Raw genomic sequence first — 19,476 nt, 5'->3', positions numbered from 1 at the left:
GGAAGAAAATGCAACATTTTACTATTGTAATCTGTATTTAAATATGCGAGATTTCTGGTATGCTCCAAATTCTAGTTTCTGAAAGATGAATCTGAGCAAACAGAGATGTTAAACATTATTGTTAACTCTAGCTAGCCAGAAAGCCCTGTTTAAGAATGCATAAATGAGCTTTTCAGGTCTTCTCTAGATCTCCTCCCCCAGCCTGAGTTTGGTTAATAAAACAAAAACCAAACAAACAAAAATAAAAAACCATCTCCAATTTCCTGTTTTAGGTCAACTATATACATGTTTAAAATAAAATGAATCTATCTGCCAACAAAAGCTTCCTAGATGGTTCTTAGCTTTTGCTGCTTTGTTTCTCTGTAAACTTGGTGGCAAAACATTTACTGCCCAGGCAGAAAACTTCAGTGCATTCTCCTTTAGATCAGTCTTTGCTTACAGACTGTATGCTTAAAAAAAGAAAAGGAATTGATTTATTGAATGGTACTATTACCTTGAAGAGGCTTTTTCTTTCAAGGTCAACTCTCTTATTGTAAAGTTGAGGTGTAAATGTCATTAATGAATAAAGAAGGGTTGCCAGTAGCAGTGCTGTTTCTACATGATGCAGCTCTGTTGCTGCAGGAGGACAAACCTCTGCATCAGTGACCTTGAAGCAGTGTCCTGCAGGCACTGGGGAGCTAAGGCCCTCTGGGAGCTCAGTGTAAGAGTTGGGTAGCTGAAAGTAAGAGGAAGATGAAGAAGGTGCGAACTATCTGTCTTGTTATCTGTCTCGAGACCTGCCATATGCATGTTCTTTCTCTCTCATTGTTCAGTTCAGCTTTTCAAAATAAATTAAAAAAAAAATGGGGGGTGTGTAGGTGTGGAAGGGGAGTAGATGAATCTAGGAGAGAAAATCTGAAGTTTGTCCTCTGAGATTCTGCTCTGCACCTCTTGTGCATCCACTCTTCCTGTACTTAGTGCGCTGCTTTGGGATTTGGTTCCCAGTTCTCAATGGAAAAGAAAAAAGAAGCAAACAAACAAACAAAAAACCAACAAACAAACCTATCCCTTATAACATTATATGCTTTTAGCTTAGCATTATGCTGCTAAAATTTAGCAATAGAAGAGGCTAACTTTCACTGTTAATGGCAGTCTGTTTCTGAAGCCCTATCAGTTTTCCTCCTGTACTGATGATTGAGATGGGAGAGTTTGGCTTGTTCCACTGGGGAACTGCACATTGCATAGCAACTTTTGGAACTCAAATTGCCATCAGAATAAAATGCCCCCCTTTATTATTATTTTTTATCAGACAGGCCAACTTTTTGTGTTTTGTCTTCCATTTTATCTCTTGGTGAAATGTGTCCCATGTCTCGGAAACCTGTTGAAAGTGTTGTCAGATCCCGTATGCCTCTGGTGCATTTAGACTTGGAAGCGTATCTGAAATGACTGAAAATGCACAGAGCACTGCTACAAATCAGGCTCCTTCCTCGTGCAGAGCAGAGTCGTGCTTCGTGTTGATTGAGTTGGAAGGATGATCAGTCATCAGGCTCTGACAGGGAAAGTACTTGTTTATATTTCCAGATATTGCATTTTACTTGCAAATACACTCTTTAGAGAGGTCTATAATCAGGCCCTTTGTTTGCTTTTTTGTTCTTCCAATCTAAGTGACAGGACTTGCTTGTTTAGGAGAGTAGGGAAGCTTGTCTAGCCTTGGCCCAACTTTTGAACAGTTTGGGTTTGCCAGTCTCTTTCAGAGCACTCTCATTCCTTTCACCTGGAGAACGATTTGGCTCGAGTTTTGATTGCTGCCTTTCTAATCCTGGGAGATGCCCATCTCTTTTTTAGCCTCTTGTAATCTCCAGTGTCATGGTCTTCGCGACGTAGTCATAAAAGACTTCAGGAAGATGTTGGCAGTGCTTTGATCTCCCATTTCAGCCTAGTAGAATATCATTTCAGTGTGCCTTGTGGTGTGTCCTGCTGTTAAATAAAGCTAATGCTTCCTCAAAAGATGTAAGACACAGCCAGGCTCTTCAGAGCAGCGCGCAGCAGGAGGGTTAGCAGCAATGGATGTAATAAATGAAAATGAGATGTTTGGACTTGGTGGAAAAACCTTTTCTTGATACCATGAGAACAGTCTACTGTGGGAACAGGTTGCTCAGAGGAATTTCCAAGTCTCTGTCCTTGGACAGAGCAAAACCCTGAGCAACCTGGTCGGTAGCTGACCCTGCTTGGAGCAGGATGTCAGACCGAGAGCTCCCGAGATCCCGTCCAACCCTACAATTCTAGGTAAGGGAAGAAGATGTACCAGAAGTGAAACTCAGTAACTGGTACTTGCTTGGTCTGGCTATTCAGCCTTTCTTCCACTTCAAAACATAACTCTTAGCTTCTCCTGTCTCTTCCTCTTGAATTTGTTCAGTCAAGTAACAATACTATCTTGTCCGGAAGGATCATTATTATGACTTATTTCTGTAAACCTGATTTATTTTTAAGGCAGCATTAGCCTTCCTGATTCCTCTACGCTTGTCACAAATTACTCTCATATTTTGTTGCATAGGTGGTATGATTGTAGTGTATTGTACAGCTGTGGTGTGGGAGGACTGCAGCATATGCCATTAGAGAAAGCAGGCTCTCTGTGGGGTCCCTACACTGGAGGCAGTGCTTTAAAGCACAGCAGAGCAGAAGCTGCTTAATTTTGATTTGTGGCTCTTCTTCAACTGCAGTCTGACAAGCTGGGGTTGGTACATCTTTGTAGTTTCACATTTTGTTTGTCTTTTGAGGTTAAATGTAATGTTCTGGTTGCAATATGGACCCAAAAAATAAGACGCTTCAGTAGAAGGAGGAAGAGGAGGGTAAAACAGTATTTTTTTTTAAGACAGTACTAATTTGCCTCAGTTTTTGATACTCTTTATTCATTTAAAGATATTAACATGTTGATGGCATTTGCCTTTATTGCCCCTATGCAAATCGCTATTTTGATTGAGTTAATTTAAACAACCTGGCTGGGACCCTCAGGCATTACTATACTAGAAATGTTAATAATGAATCAAATAACCACAGGTGCCTCTTTCCCCAGCAACAGACACTCTCCTTAAAAACTCATTTGCTTTTCATGCTTGCTTAATTATTTAGGCAAGCAGCCACGGATATTTCACAGTGTGAGTTCTCATTGAGTTCCAACTGCCCGGTCTTCGTCTCTCTGAACGATAGAAGACCTTAAGCACCGTCACCACTTAGAGTGTTTTCCACAGTGCTGCACCACGGTCTTGGAAAGCCTTTTTGGAAATTGCTCGTAGTGAAAGGGTTTTGATTCATAAACTTACGGAACTCGTTAAATGAAAATTTTTGCTTGCCCATGATCACAGCTTTATTGATTGCTACTGTCGAAATTACCATAATCTGGTATCAATGGGAGATTCCCTGTTTCCCAAAGAGAGTTTAAAATCCTGGAACGCGTTAGGCTGATGAACAGATGAATTCCCGTGGTACTGGGAAGGAAGGATTTGTTGTTATTTGTAGAAGTGGAAGTATATTGGTGTTTGTGAACACATCGGGCATGATGTGAAATCGAGAGGAAATTATGAAAGGATAAGAGTCCCTATGGAAGTGTCCCTTTGAAATCAGCATCTGATGACTGACAGATGTGAAATGAAAAGGCTGTGTCTCCGAAAAATACCGTGAAGGGCAAAGAGTATAACAAGTAGGAGGATCTTTCTATAAAGATGTAAGTGAATAATTGGAAGCCGTTCCTTCTCCAAGTGCCACTCTTAACTGATATAAACTGTGCTATAACAAGAGCAGAAATTATCGGTACAGGACAGCATCTTGTACAATCTGAATTTCTCCTGCAAAAGCTTAGGGGTAAAAATGGGTTGTGTGCAGTGCTTTGGAGAGTGTATACTTTTTGTCTGAAAAACGTCTTCCTGCTGAAGTACCTAGTTCAAAACCAGGACAAAACAAAATGCGTAGTGACAGGTCCGTGTGCTTGCAAATGCATTCTGTTAAATGCGAGATGAATGTAAAACTATGTGGTAAAACATATTGGGGCATGCAGATATGTAACAATACTCCCTCTGGACGGGATCCGTGCTGCTCTCTGTTGTTTCGCGTGTTGATGCTTAAACCTAGTGACTGCATGGAGTTTAGGAGATTTTAGTATTTGACCAAACTATGAAGAACAGCACAGAGAGCACAAGTCTTAGGAAAGTCTATAAAACAATTGCTATGCTTTCAAACTATCGACTGGAGACAGTTGGGGAAAATACAGTCTTTCTCTATGATCCTTATAAATCAAGAAACGGGGAAAAGAGACTGAAGTTAATGTGGTAAGCTTGAAAGCTACAGCAATTGAAGTCTAAGCCAGACACAGCTTTCTAGAAGGGCATTTTTGTTTATTCACTGTTCAAAGGACTCATAAAATTAGATTTTATGAATGCAAATGTCATATGGTTCTAAATTTGGAGCATTAAGCTTTTGATGGATTGGAGTATATGAATTTTTATAAGAAGTTCTTAATGAAGAAAGAACTAGAAATTAAAGTAGGCCTTTAAATTAATTCTCTTAATTTTCGAAGCTTAATAGAGTGCAAAAAAAAAAAAAAAGAAACATAGAAAAGATGAGTAAAGAAAGATAGACTCTTTCTATATGCCTAATATAGCTATCATCTCATCCATCACAGGAGGGGTGTGTGTATGGAATAGTTCAAATTAGTGACAGCAGCATTAAAATTTAGCGGAAGGGCCTTCTTCCACTAAAATCAGAAGTTAAGTGCCTCGTTTAAGCAGTTCAGCACCATCACTGATTTCTGAGTGAGCTTTATGTCATCTTTAGTTCTCTGCCTGTAGGAAATGCCCCAGAACTTCTGAATATTTGGTAACTTTCAAAGATGAGAAGTGTTTTGCTTCAGAGGGCCTGAAGTGTCTCTTCCTACTGATTTGCCAGGAGAACTGGAACCAGTTAAGTGCTCCCGATCCTTTTTGTGACTTTACCTTGACATTAAAAGAGCGTCAGCTTCATGAGGAAAACAATACAGAGTACGTAATGCACTGTGTATCCTACTTCTTTCTAAATTGGTAGTAATGAGAAACTGTAGAGAGCACTTGTGATCAAAAGAATGAAATTTCCCTGATGTACCATTTCTATTTGAATTTACTAGTTTGTGTAAATACACTGTCTACACCTTAAAGTCGGCCATAAAACACCGGCGATGTGCATAAAGTGGAAAGGCAGGTTAGTTTTAAAGTACCTTACTTCTCAAATAGACCATGGACCTGGAGACTTTTAGGCAGGTAAGGATAGGAGGATGAAAAGCAATCATGAGGCGATTTTATAATGCATTTGTCTTTGCTTTGTAGTTAATCCGTCTGTTTTTGTTGCTAGAGTGTAGCTTTTTAAAAAAAAAAAGTTTCTTTGTCTCTTCATATCTGTTTGTTCTTTGATGATTGCATTTATAGGAAATTTGCTTAGGAGGAGTTTCTTCCAGTGACACGGCTAGATGGGTATATGCACAAAGTATTTGGATGTCCTGACAAAAAAAAAAGCCAGAGGGAGAAATGCTTGTCTGAATTAGAGGTTCTCTCTAGACTAAAATGAAGGAACTAGATTAGTTTGTGAAGCCTCTGATGGAAATATCATATGGACTTGGCTCCTCTGAAGTAACTTCATTGATTTGTGCAGTGAAATCATCCTTGCAGAACAAGATCTAAGTGATGAGGTTTAAGATTTATAGTAACTCGGTCAGCCAACTTAAAGGCTGAAACTACAGCCAAAACCCCACTCTTTATGCTGATATTTTTTAGACAAAAGGTCAAAAAAAGCCATCCCAAACTTGCAGTGAATGTAGAGCATCGAAAGCCAACTGAAACACTGCAGATATTTTAAGTAATGTCTCTGTGGCTCATGGAAAGTCACGTGCTCCCAAACGCCTATATGAACTGCCAGGTTCAGGGGATGCTTGGTTTTCTGTGTAAAATTCTGTGACTTATTTCCTATTTACACTTATTTCTATTTACACTTGTTCAAAAAATATATTTTGTTTTTCTTCCTTGCCTTAGAATAGTATTTCTATGTTGCCTGGCATCTGGGAGAAAAAAGGAGTGGTAAAATTTCAGACTATCCTATGGAGCCTTCTAGGGCAGAGAAACCACTGGTCAGACAGACAAAGCATGGGAGGTATTCAACATTTTCCACTAAATATGGCCTAAATTAACATCACATCATACACACTTACTTGTTTGAACAGTCGTTTTCAGCATACATGTGAATTCTGAGAATTTATTTGAAGTTTTCCCTTTTTTTTTTTTTTAAATTTGACTTCAGAAAAAAAAAAATCACATTAGGAAAACTTTCACGTAAAGCAAAAAGTTGTTTTTGCAAGTGGATGGCTAGGCAAAGATGTGTCAGAATTTGTTTGTTGCTTTTTTTTTTTACTAGCTTGGCAGCAGCATCTATACACTTGGGAGGCCGGCTGCTTTTAAACCAGTGTTGGTAAAGCTCCGTGAAACTGGAAGACAGTACTTAGTAACAGATTATTAATTTCCACGGGCTTGTACCTTAATGGACAACTCTGTTGTGTAATTGCTTAGTGAACACCTTCATTATGCTGGCGTAGGAAAGAGAGGGGCAGTTCTATTACATGAAAGCAACAGAGGGCATGCTACTTACCCCTAAAAATAAAAATGAAAAGTTTGCATTGTAGGAGGTTGGATTTATTTATTTATTTTTTAAACTAACCTTTATATGCCCCTTTGGGGGAGCAAGGTATGCCAGGAGCTTCATGGGAACGTTTGGGGATAATTGGGATTTGAAATACATGCTGCCTTTCTTGCTCACCACAAAAACACATCTTCAGATAGTGAAATAAAACATCGTCAGACTTTTCAAACGCTGTACTTACCACGCCATAAATTGCAAATCGGAGTATGAGGAACAGCTTCTTCCATTTACATCCTCCTGGGCAAGAGTGGGACTATGCCTGCTCCTTTGCTGTGCTTCAGGGTGGTTTGGTGTTTGTTTGTTTGTTTGTTTATCTTTTTCATGTGGGGCAATGTCCAAACAATCAGAAGTGACAAATACCCTTGGGGCATGTAGCACTGCTCCTTTCTTTGGCAGAGAAGCTTGGTTTGTGCTTGTGCAATACTGAAGTGTCCCACTTCACATGATTTTACAGAGATGTGAAAGATGATGTAAAAGCAGAGATGCTTGTGATTTGCTGAAGTTTGGTTACGTTACAAGACAAATGACACTATAAAGTCTACTTAATACTTTAACATGTTAGGTGACAACTGGAAATTTGCCAAAGTAGTACAGAGCGACACTGAGTCCACTGAAGAGCATAATGAACAGCATTTTGTATTTTTTTTCAGTATAAACTTAGGCTTTGATTTACAATGCTAACTTATGCTGCTTTTGACAAGCACCAGGTATTATTCTGTATCTGTGAATATTTCTTGTATTACTTTCATTGAATTTCCTAAAGCAGGCTCTTTACAATTTCAAAAATGTGTTGTTTTTTTTTTTCCTTTCTACATAAATGGTCTGTTTAAAAGCATTTGTGGTTTAAGATTCAAATAACAATTTTTGTCTTTTAATAGGTGAATGTCTATGTGCTGGGAAAAACTTTCCTTCTGCTGGCCAGAGAACTCTGCATAAATGCTCCAGCCATAGGTATTTTTTATTATTTAACTTTTATTTGCTGCATGGTTGCTTAAGACAATTGTGTGTGTGTGTGAGCAAGATGCCGTTTTCTTTTCCAGCTTTGTTGCTTTTCTCAGAGCAGTTTAGGCTATACCAAGACAATGGACTGACGTGTGGCATCTGTGTTCGTCTACAAGCTTGCATAAACATTTACCAAACTTACTGTCAGTCCATCACCTGTAGCTGAGCAGTTCAGCACTTGTATTACAAGTGACTTGATGGAAAATGAGGTGCAGTGTTTTCCAAGTTAGCAACTTTTTCCCAAGTATTTTAATAACTTTTTAATTAGTAAGTTATTGTTGAAATTATAGCACACGGTGATAGGGAGGTGGGTTTTCACCTTGTTAAAAGGGTTAAAATATTCTTGCCTCAGTTGCAACTTTGGAGCCAATTTGGAATTGATACCAATTCCAGCTATAAAAGGAGGAGTTTACAGAGAGGTCTTGTGACTGTTACCACCTCTGTGCACCATTTTTTCCTGTATTTTAATCCACCCATACTCCCACTCTCCTTAATCTGCAGTGAGAATCAGATGCCTTTGAGTTCAAGAACACATGCATACTCCTTCAGAACTCCTTCAGATGTACTCAGCTGGTCATATAATTGTGTTCTTGCTCGTTTAGTTTGCAGCAAGAGAACCAGCAGCTCCTGTACTGAGCTTTGTTTTAATGGCACCCAGACAGCATATGGCAGGACATGGCTATCGACCATCACGGCAGCAAACTGCCTCAGTTAACATCTCTAATCATAGTCAGAACTTTGAGGAATACACCTACTTTTGTCAGTCTTTGAGACAACTGAAGGATAGTAGCTATTAAATGACTGCTGATAGTGGATGGAAGGGACTTACAGTTCTCAACAAAAACACAGAGGGAGAAAGGAGATGCAGCATCATTTGCTTAAGGCAGCTTCCACCAATTAGTAACTTCGAGTGAACTTAAAGACCATATTGTAAATATTTCTCTAATGTACGCTCCTGTGATGTGTATTTAGATAGTGGCTGTGAGTGGTATAGCTCTTGGCTAAGCCTGTGATGAAGCCTGTTGCTGTATTAAGCTTCATCAGTATGTCCTGACTGGCTCTTTGAGTCTGGTGCAGTTTGACAGGCATCAGCGTTGCTGTTTGCTGGGCAGGCTGGAGGTTAATGCAGATGATGCCAAGAGCATGTTGTGAACAGATGCTATAAGCTTTCAAGTATAACTACAGGGTGATATTAATTGGCATTAGATACACTCAAGTTTTGTCCATGTTAACTTAGGCAACACACAAAACACCTCTAAGCTTCTATATCAGCTTCCCTGTGAAGGAAAATAAAAGCAAGTAAAAGCTGCCTGCTGGATAGTCTCAGCAGGCAAGGGAGCCTTCATAGGGGCAGGGATACACCCCCACATGGAAAGGGCAATGGCATTATCAACTGTAGTTGAATTAACAGACACAAGCCATAGGATCAGTAACAATCAAGTACACAGGAGTTAGGGCAAGTAAAAAGGTTTTATATTTCACAGATTCATAAACTGCTCTAGTTTAGAACATTCTGTTTAAGTCAGCTGCAGTCTGCAAGTTAGTTATCTATATACAAAATAAATGCACAGTACGTGCGGAATTTAACATTTTTCTGCTCGTTGCAGTCTTAATTAAGTCAAATAGCTTATGAATAAATAAAATAAGATTAAATTCGAGAGCATTCCTTCACTTATTTGTATAGGCTGATGTAGCAGATAGGTAAGTAGCATAACATTCCATACTGCTGTACAGTTTCGTAGTAAAATTGGAAAATCCCTTAATGTGCATTGTTGCAGTATTGGAATACAATCAAGGTGAAATGCATCATGCATAGAAAATGAGTTCAGGTATCTGTCCTCCTTGTACTCCAGTTCCGTTGGTACTGTCCGAGGAGCACTGGAACTGGAATGTCACTTTTCCACACTGCACTTCAGTCATTCCCTCTTGCCCGAAGTAACTGAGTTCATTGCCGTCGAGAATAGCACTTACATTGTAAAACGTGTCCTGCTCAACCTGCACAGGGTGTTCAAACCACACAGAGAAAGTATTACTGGACCCGTCGGAGGTAAACTTTGTCAGATTTTGAGCAAGGACAACTCCTAAGCGCTTCAGTTCGATTTTGACGCTGTATTCAGCTTTGCCGCAACTTGACCCATACAATCCCAGTCCTGCTATAAATATCCGTTTGTCTACGGCAAACTGAATACTGTCACACCGCCCTCTGTACCTCCACTGGTTGCTGCGGTACGCGGACGACTGAAATCGATGGCATCGCTGAGGTACGAGTCCTTTCCTTTTTGTCAGGGGAAACTCAAGTTTGGGTTTGTTGGCAGCCGTGTACCATAGGAATATGTTGTGAGTTTCCTCAAGGGTGAGGATGTCGGACTGGGCAGCCCCATTGGCAAACTCTTCCAGAGTCATAGTGGGAATCCGCACCAAGTACAGCGCTTTTCCTAATACATTCCTCTTGTTGCGTGGCGTAACCGGCAGCCCTTGCCTTTTGCATTCAGCCTCTGCCCAGTTGAGAACGGCCTCGAAAACTACCACTTCCTTGGTGTTGAGCGCCTCCCGGGTTACAATGATCTCTAGCGTCTGTTGATCTATCTCACAGAAGCCTTCTGACTTCAGTGCCATTTCTGCTTGAGCATCAATCACCTCCCAGCAGCGCTGTGTCAGCTCTGGCTCCTCAAAGAGCCTGCTCTGAGACAGCAGAACGCAAGCGTTCTTCGCCTCTAAACTAGTCTCCAGAAAATTGACGCAAGCCTTTGCTAGGGCTGGCACGATGTACTTCTTGGCAGCATACAGCGTAGCCAGAACTGTGTCAGCTTCCAGGTCTATTTCATCACTATACATGTATCTAGAGGGGGAAAAAAAGAAGTTTCTTAAGGGAAAAATATATGTATGTATAACCCATGAGAAAAAAAAAGCACTCATCTGTAGTCATCTTTGCTGGCAGCGAGTCTGACACTCGGTATTTGTCAGCACATGAAGTAAACAGTAATATGTGCATATTGCACAATGCCAATTAGGAGGTAGATGTATAGTTTAAGCTACTTTGATTCCGTCCACGTAATTAGTAACTTGTAGTGGCCACTTACTTTAATAGGATTAGAAAGGCTGCAGGTTCCACATCTGGTATATGGATTTCAGATTTGACCTCTGCGAGATCACCATAAAACATAGCGTAGAAGACAGAGCTACCGACTGCCAAAACGTACTGGAAAATAGAGAGGGAGGGAGAGAAGCCTCAGTACCGTGCGTCTGCGATGACTGAGCGTGCTGGCTCTTGATAAGAGCTACACTTAGGGAAAGTTAAAAGCTGCAGCTGAGGCAGGCGCCCGCCTTAGACAGTTCCCTTTAACTGCCATATATGCCAATTGCTTCTGGGATTAGGCAGGAGGGATAATTAAGAGAAAAAAATTGAATTGAGTTGTTGGGGTTGGGGGTAAGAAGGGGGGATGATGCTCAGCACTATCACAAAAAGCAGGGGGGGGAAAAAACAAAAATAATGCTCTGCACAAACCTTATGGGCAGGAACTTTCTTGGATGCCCCTGGCGGGCCCACGATGAAGTGGACGTCAGCCATGAGTTCGTTATTGAACATCAGCGCGTTCCTGCAAGCGAGGGGAAGGGAGGGAGGTGTGGAGAGGCCGCTCAGCGCCCCCATCTCCCTCCCGAAACCCCCAGCCAGCCCGGTGGCGGGGTCGCTTGTCCCCTTGTCCCTCGTCCCTTACCTCTCGCGCAGCGTGGGGTGGAAGGACTGCCAGTTGGCGCTCTCCAAGTTGTTGTTGTTGAGGTTCTGGAGCTGTGGCGGCGGGGGCGGCTGGGCGCTCTGCTGGAGCTGCAGCGCGTTCTTCTTGCTGTTGGCAGCGGTGGCGGCGGCGTTGCTGTTGGCGATGTTGGTGTTGGCGCTGGCAGGGTAAAGTTCTGCAGCCATCTTCCTCTTCAGGGCCAGGGGCACTATCTCATAGCATCCTGGCACCTTGCCGTTTGGCCTCGCGCTCTTTTTGGACTTCTTTAAGGTCTCTGGAAGCAGAAGAAAAAAAGTCAAACACTTCATGATCCTGCCATTGAGGCACCCATGGGGCAGTGGCATGAGCAAGACAACTAACAGATCCCAAGCGCAGGTCCCGCGGTTCGCTTCTAGGTGTGGGGCGGCCTCTCTTTCTCTTTTATTTTTATTTTTTTTCCTTTTTTTCCTCCTTGGCTCCAAGGGGGGCTGCCCGACCTCGGCACCGCCACGACTGCAGCGAGCGGGGCTGGCCGGCAGCTCCTTCCCCCGAGAGAGAAAAAAAAAAAATAAAATATATATAAAAAAAATAGAAAAATGGGAAAAAAAAAAAAAACAAGCACACACCACCAAAAAAGCCACAGATCCAGCAGAGCAGGCGCAGCGTTGAGGGGCGAGCCTCAGTCCCCGGGTCCTCCAGCCGCTACAGCCCCCCGCCGGCTCCCCAGCGCTGCGAACGATCGCGCCCGGCTCCGTCCTTCCCCGCCCGGCGGCGGCTGCTGCTGTCGGGGCACATCCGCGGCGCTGGGGCTGGCTCCGGGGGCTGGCTCCGGGCTGCCCCGCACCAAGTTTCCTCCTCCTCGCCCCAGCCGCGGGGGCGTCGCTGCCCCCTGGGCGCTCCCCTCACGGCGCTGTTCGGGACGCGGCTCGGCCGCGCTCGGCTCCCTTCGGCTCCGCTCGGCTCTGCCGGGCCCTGCCTCCGCCTCCCGCCCTAAGAGGCAGCGCCGCGCCGCGCGTCACCGCCGCCTCAGCCAATCCGGAGAGGCGGGGGGAGCCGCCCCCCCCCTTCCTCCTCCTCCTCCTCCTCCTCCTCCTCCGCCCGCCCCTCCTCGATCTCCGACGCCCGCCTGGGGGCGCAGAGCGGCCGGGGCCGTGCGCAGCGCCGAGCGGAGCCGATTGGAGCCGAGCGGAGCCGAGCGGTGCCGAGCGGAGCCGAACGGAGCCGAGTGGAGCCGAACCGGCCCCTCCCCGCCCCGCCGCCCTTCCCGGCAGCACCGGGCGGGGGCGCCGCTGCCCCGCGCTGGGGAGGGGGGGGGGCCGGAGGGGAGGGGATGGGATGGGATATGGGATGGGATATGGGATGGGATATGGGATATGGGATGGGATATGGGATATGGGATAACTGGGGGGAGCCCAGGGCCTCCTCCCAGACCCTATCTGACGGGTACTGCCCCCACACCCCGGTTTCCCACTTTAGTTTTTACTTTAATTTTCCCCCCTTTAGTTTTTCCCCATTTAACTTTTTCCCTTCCACTTTTCCCCCCTTTATCCTTTATCCCCCTTTTTGCCCCCTTTACTTTCTCCCCTTAACTTCCCCTTCTTTACTTTCCCCCTTTATTTCCCCCTTTCTTTTTCTCCCTTTATCTATTTCCCCTTTATATTTCCTCCTTTTATTCCCCCCCCCTTTATCCCCACCCTTTATTTCCCCCCTTTATTTTTCTCCCTGTTTTCCCCCCTTTATTCCCCATCTTTATTTTCCCCTCTTTATTCCCCTCCTACTCCCCCCCCCCCATTTATTTCTTTCCCCCTTTATTTCTTTCCCCCTTTATTTTCCCCCTTTATTTTTCCCACATTGATTATTTCATCACCCCAAGGCCCTCTCAGTGCCCCCTCCTCGCTTCTCCCCACCCCACAGCCCTGTTACTGCTGGGGGAGGCTGTCTTAAATCCTTCACTGGGGGTTTTCACTTTCCCTGCTACTTCTGTGCATCCAAACTGCAGCTGGGATAGGGAGCAGCGCCTCCCCTTAAAACCAAAACAAAATAAAATAAAATAAAATAAATAAACCCGTTTGCATCACAGCCCCCATCGTAGAAAGCCAGCTCTGCCCCAGGCGAAGCAGCAGTCCCTGGGCAAGGAGCAGAGCCCCTGGGGACAGGGGGCTCCTCCCGGGGGCACAGCGCGGTGCCGGGCGGCTGCCACTGGGGTCGAACCCCAAAAGGGTTCATTCGCCCTCCTTGGGTTTAGCAGCATCTTAAAAAGTGTTTATTCGCTTTTATTTGTCAGTCCGTGCAGGTCCTGTTAACTTTGGCCCCGTGTTTAATTTATGTATTGGTAGCTTTGCATCCTGGCCATTTACGGCCTCTTTATGGCTTTTCGCTTAAAAACCATCCCTGTGCTCATTTTCTGACTGGGAGCTTTCAGAACTGGAATTAACGATGTGTAATGTTTGATCAAATGACCCGTGGGCACGAGCGCTGGCAGAGACCTCAGAGCAGCCACCACATGGACTGGCCTCGCTGCTCCCCGACCCTAGAGGGGGTCGAGGAGCCCCCACTGAAATCCTTGTCCTCAGCAGGAGCCTGGTCCCTGCCCCAAAACAGGCAGCCGGGGGTCTTTGGGTGCCAGGCACCCATCGCTCCTGGAAGCGTTCCTTCTCCTGTTTTGGGATTGATGGTTTCTGTTAGTTTTAGAAGCCATACTTTTGTAACAATCTGTAGTTGTGCCAAGAGGCATTTATGCAAGAAAGTGCTTAAAATTGGGTTTTCCTCAGGTGTTCTCCCAGGCAATCTACTTGCAACGAGCACCTAAACGTGGTAGGGATCTACTAGCACACCGCATGGATAGTTGGAAGTATGGAGCCCTAAAAAAAATCACAGGGATCGGTCAATCCCTTGGGTTTTGTCATCACGTTTAGGAGCCGGCCGCACTTGGGCGTTTCTGAAGTTTTGAGGGAGATGCGGTTGGAAGCTTTTGCTCGCTGAGCGCAACGCTTTCCTTTACGTGCCTCTGTAGGACTGACAGGCGTAATCACGTTCGTTGTGATCGTGGTAATTACGGAGAGCAACAGGGCATCATTGTCAGAACTCGGTGCTAAATGAAACCGCTTTGATTAATTGTAAATCTCGAAGCCTGGCGCAGTGATCTGAGCTGGGTTTTCATCTTTATCAGTTTAAGTGCCCACATAGGGGATCAGCTAAGGAAATTGAGTTGAGGCTAATAGTTAACAATTTACCGTACATCATGGATTTTCGGTCAAGTGATAAAAGGCTGGCAGGAAATGAGAAATTGATACCTCAAATAAGAGTAAACATGTGTTAAGCGTAGCATTTACAAGATCGTTTGATAAATTATAAATTGGTTTAGGCAAAGCACAATCCGAACTGACAGATTTCGGTTAGTTTGAAGCTGATAACACCAGCACTTGAAATAAGTTTATACATCACGAGGCAGATCCACGGCTGATGTAAATTGTCATAGTGCTGCTGACGTTAATTGGGTTCCAGCAATTTGTGCCGACAGAGAGTACGCCTGAATACATGCAGCATGTGGAGCTTTGAACCCTGAAAAGCACGTAAGGAAAACATGGTGTGGTGCTTTAAAAGCCTCTTGTCTGCAAAGCAAGAAAGGATTTTGTTTTAGCTGTACCCGTAGTGAAAAGGTGCTTCAAAAGCTTAGTCTGTGCTGCTCTCCAGTTGTTTTCTGAGATGTGAAGCAAGCCGACCGTGACAGCCCCACGGTGCTGCCGTTCAAGTTTTGTGGTTCATAAATCAAGGTTCAGGACTCGAAATAATCATGTTACCTTCTATTTCAGATCCGTGTTTATACATTCCTCGTTTTGCACATATGCTTGAGTTTGGGGATAAGAACCACGAGGTGTCCATGACGGCTCTCAGGCTGCTGCAGAGGATGAAGCGAGACTGGATGCACACCGGCCGCAGGCCGTCCGGGCTCTGCGGAGCAGGTAGGTGAAATGCTGGGCGCGCTGCTTTGACCCCAGCAGGATGCACAGGAGGGTCTGCCAGCTGGCAATGCATGCAGGCTTCTTCATTTCCTAGGTGATCCCATATTCTCTGGGTTTTGCCCTGTCAGGCACATACAGCTTAGACAGCATTTCGTCATTTTTGCCCCTACATTACTTGCTCAGATCCTTCGCCTCTTGCATTTTGCATTTTTAAACCTTCTTTCTGGTGCTCCTCTCTCTCCCACTCTCTGCAAGCTCTAGGTTTTTGCCAGCTAAAACCGCATCACGAGTGCAAGCACTTTGTTTTGTGTCTTCATACTGATTCTTATGCAAGAAATGCCCTCTCTGACCTAATCTGTGAAATTGTTTTCCTCTCCTTCTTCAGCTTTTTCCGAGATTCATTGCCAGCATGATGCTTATAAAAAATCTGCTGGCTTGGGAGGGCTAAGCTAAAAGGCAGTCAGTACCAGCCAGTGAGGTCAGACTGATGAAGAGTGCACACACAGTTCATGTATGCCCTTGCTTTTGTTTGAAAGATCTTAAACGTGCATGCTTGAATGAGAAATAGTGAACAAACCACAGGGAACCCAGGATTATGAGATGATATTGAAATTTCTAGCCTTTCCTTGTTAATAGTACTTGCTTATTGCACATCACCAAAAAATCGAGTACAGGCTGTGTAGGAAACCAGCCTCATCTTTGATTCACTACATAAACTGTGTCTATGTGAGCAAGTGATTTGATTCAGTAGACATGGATCCAATAGATGGAAGCAGGAGGTGCCGAGTCCCCTGTATCCATCCATGTCATAAGCCTTTTGTGTGTTTTTTGTAGTCTGGGCTGAGAAGAGTTCCCTGGCCTAAATGGGCCACAGGTCTGGGGCTATGTAAAGGACCAGTCCTTGGTTCAGCCCCTGATGTTCCATCAAGGACTGGAGCACTTCCCACACATACCTGAAGTAGAGCTCCGCTTTCCTTTCCTCCAAAAGAAAGCACTTTTGCCCGCTTAAACCTGTTCTGCCCACTGAACTGCTGTGTGATGAGTGGGGCTGGTGCTTCAACACTGAGCTATTGCTCTGACTCAAAACAGGAACGCAAATGCAGCCTGTGCTGGTTATCTGGCTATATAGAGGGTCTTGCATGAGAGCACTTGGGCACCAGCAAGCCAGTGATTATGGTGACTGCAGTGAGGATAATGGCTTAAGCAGGTTCAGTGTTTCGCTTCTGGAGGAGTTAACTGGAGATCTTTTTATTCAAGACTACTAATTCTGCTATAAAGATGATAGCGTTGAAAATGTGTGATCATGTTCTTCTGCTGTATTTAAGTAGCTAACCACAGTTTCCAAAATGAGCTAAAGCTTAGAGTTTTTTAGGGTGCAATTTGCAATCAGCTTAATTTTATTGGGTAGGAAGCAACATTTGTAACGTCAAATCAATCACCTGTATTCAAGGATGCAGCTGAACGCAAGAATTTACTGCTCTTTAGCTGAAAGCTGGGACAAAGGGAGGTCATAGTTATCTGACAGTTTTCTGCTTTTCTTGAGGAAATTTTCCTCTTTGTGACATTGACTTTCTCTGCTTATTCCCTAGCCCTGCTAGTGGCAGCAAGAATGCATGATTTCCGACGCACTGTTAAAGAGGTCATCAGGGTGGTCAAGGTTTGTGAGTCTACATTAAGGAAAAGGTCAGTGCAGTTTTATTACTTTTATCTTCCGTTTACTGTACTGAAAAGTGGTGTAGTCTAAAATGGACGTGTGTCAGAGAAAAACATGTTCTTTTCCTTTTCACAAGTGCCAAGGATAAAATAAGTACAACATGTTTAGCTGGTCATTTTTAAGTGCTAACACCTGCCTCTTATGTAAGGCCTCAAATGCTTGGCAAAGATGGTGAGAAGCATTGTGCCTATTTAACGGGTGAAGAGTTTAAGGCGAAAAAATGTTGGGTCAGAAATTTTAACAGGATGGTCATGAGTTCTCGGAAGCAATAACTGATTAATTCTCAAAGCTGAGGATGTAACGTGGGAATTTTTTTTGCAGTAATCCAGAATAGAATGCTGACAGGTCTTGTCTTTTAGCTGGTACTGAACAGAACTTTTCCAAATATTTTCAAAAAATGGTCATTTTCAATAGCGTTAAACTGCTAATAAATGGAAGACAGCACAATAAGTGTAGCGACGATACCTTCTCTGAGGGGGGTCAGAAGTAGGATTATCAGTAGAATGTGAGCCTGAAAATAACAATTTCACATGAACTTTGTCTTCTTCTTTATTTTTTTTTTTCCTAAAAAAGGTCTAGTAACATTTTCCACATTTTCTGCATTTTGATGAAGTAAATATTAATAGCAATCACCCAGTCTCCCTTGTTTTAGTTTTGGAAAGTTGTAACCTTTTATTTTCCCATAGTTTAGTAAAAAAATGACTTAACTGTGAAAAGTTGTGCTTTCTGTTGCCCCTAGTACAAAGTTTTTCTACCACCTGTGTATTTGGAAGTTTGTTGAACCAAAGTTTATCTTTAGAAAGCTTCTGGATGTTTCTCTTTCTCTCAATTGCATTGAGACCAGCTGAGGCACATCCTGCTGAATCTAATATTTGTCAATAAATAACATTAATTTCTTAACCTTGAAAAATGTTTTTACCCTAGATCTTTATTTGTGGGACAGGAGTGATAATATTGCTCTGCCTTTCACTGGTGGTATAGAGATAAGTCTAAATCGTTTAAATGGCTGTAGGCACTATAAGACCAACGATGTATGAGTACAAATGACTTTTTTTTTTTCTCTGGTCAACAGGTCATATGTTTTAATGTGCATTTTGTATAATTAATGATATATGCACCCAGAATTGACTTCAAGATGCCTTGGTTAAATAGTTAAAGAGTTCATTCTTACTATGAAAATAAGCATAATAAATTAGAGTTGGAAGGAAAATTAATCTGAGCAATTGTTTCAAGCGAAGAAATCTAGCTTCAAAATTCATGCTTTGAAATGTTTACTCAAGTCACACACGTCAACTAAAATGACAGCGTTATTTACTTTGACAGGGTAAACGTGACAGCTGAATTATTTTCAGGCAGCTATAATTACAACTGTATTTATCACGAATCTATAAATTTGATTGATGTTTTTCAAATAAGAGCACGTTATATAGTATTTAATGAGGGCAAATAAAAAATACCCTTGAATAACCGTTATTTGCACCCCATTTTTTTCCTCTTCTTTCAAGAATTGCTCTCAAAATGCCATCGAGTAGAAGTAGAAATTGATAAGCACTTGTTTCGTGTTCTTAAAAATTTCTTCGCTTCTCAGCTTTATGTAGTTTTATTTCCTTTTAATTATTGCTGTAGTTGCTCAGATCTGCAAAGAGCTGCTGCTGCTTTGTGCATTGTGAAGGTGTGGAGTGTAGCTGGGTGGAAGTGCAGCCTCGGGTGCTGCACTCATTGCTGATGGCTTTCGTCTGAAAGCTTTGGAAGGAAAACCAAACACGAGCCCAGATAACGCCGATGCTTCCAGCCTAGGCTGGGGTGGGGCTGTGCTGAGCGGTGGCTGAGCAGGTAGGAGTGATGGATTTTAAGAAAGCCGTGCTTGCTTTTCTTCCTGTTTTGGGAAGACCGTCAGCAAGGGGTAGCAACCCTTAGCTAAGAAGTTGTTTCTAATCCTGTGCACTACGAGTCGTGCAGCTGTGTACGGGGGGATTTGTCACCCTGTTGTCCAGCAGCTGAGCAGCTGGAGAGCACCAAGCCCTTCGAGCGTGTGGTCTGCCACCACTTCCATTGCTGTGCATGGCAGGAATGGCTTTTAGGAGGAGGTTCACAAAAATGTGACATACCTTCAGGTCATAAAAACAAATGACCCGATCATAAATTCAGTCTATTTTGGAAGGAAAAAGCAACAAAGCATGGAATTGGCCCATAGACCCCATCACCCATCTTCAAATCAGGACTTCTTAATTTAACTGCATGGCTAAAAATATGTGTCTTTGTTTTTAATATGCATGGTTTTGGTAGGATCTTAGTAAGAAAACTTTGTAGTTACTTCAGAGGGCCTTTTAGCTGTATGTTTTGAAGCACGCAATTAAAATGTAAAGCTTGTTGCTGTTGTTGAAAGAGAGCATAT

The 19,476-nt window shown here is 43.5% G+C and overlaps 2 protein-coding genes across 4 annotated transcripts in view; one reads left to right on the top strand and one right to left on the bottom strand.

Annotated features, from left to right (window-relative positions):
* The window catches only part of BRF1 (BRF1 general transcription factor IIIB subunit), a gene marked incomplete at its 5' end in the record, with an annotated part of 167,324 nt that overhangs the window by 67,530 nt on the left and 80,318 nt on the right, over positions 1 to 19,476 (top strand). Inside the window, 3 exons of the mRNA XM_084286979.1 lie at positions 7,569 to 7,641; positions 15,218 to 15,367; positions 16,957 to 17,050. Coding sequence (XP_084143105.1) covers positions 7,569 to 7,641; positions 15,218 to 15,367; positions 16,957 to 17,050 — 317 coding nt within the window. The remainder of the gene's footprint in view (positions 1 to 7,568; positions 7,642 to 15,217; positions 15,368 to 16,956; positions 17,051 to 19,476) is intronic.
* Positions 9,222 to 12,354, bottom strand: BTBD6 (BTB domain containing 6; the record flags this gene model as incomplete). 3 transcript variants are annotated; one of them, XM_084287895.1, is made up of 5 exons in its annotated part: positions 9,222 to 10,531; positions 10,773 to 10,891; positions 11,198 to 11,288; positions 11,409 to 11,700; positions 12,032 to 12,354. In XM_084287895.1, the coding sequence occupies 4 exons, from the start codon at positions 11,609 to 11,611 to the stop codon at positions 9,499 to 9,501; spliced, it is 1,446 nt and encodes a 481-aa protein (XP_084144021.1). In that variant the 3' UTR covers positions 9,222 to 9,498. The 3 variants fall into 3 exon arrangements, with proteins under 3 accessions (XP_084144021.1, XP_084144020.1, XP_084144022.1); XM_084287894.1 differs by lacking the exon at positions 12,032 to 12,354 and having other exon boundaries at positions 11,409 to 11,770; XM_084287896.1 differs by lacking the exons at positions 10,773 to 10,891; positions 11,198 to 11,288.

The sequence above is a fragment of the Netta rufina genome (genome assembly GCF_964035555.1).
Source record: "Netta rufina genome assembly, chromosome: 5".
NCBI classification, from domain to species: Eukaryota; Metazoa; Chordata; class Aves; order Anseriformes; family Anatidae; genus Netta; species Netta rufina.
Note: the sequence above shows the minus strand (reverse complement) of the source record. Positions and strands in the feature narration are given on the sequence as shown.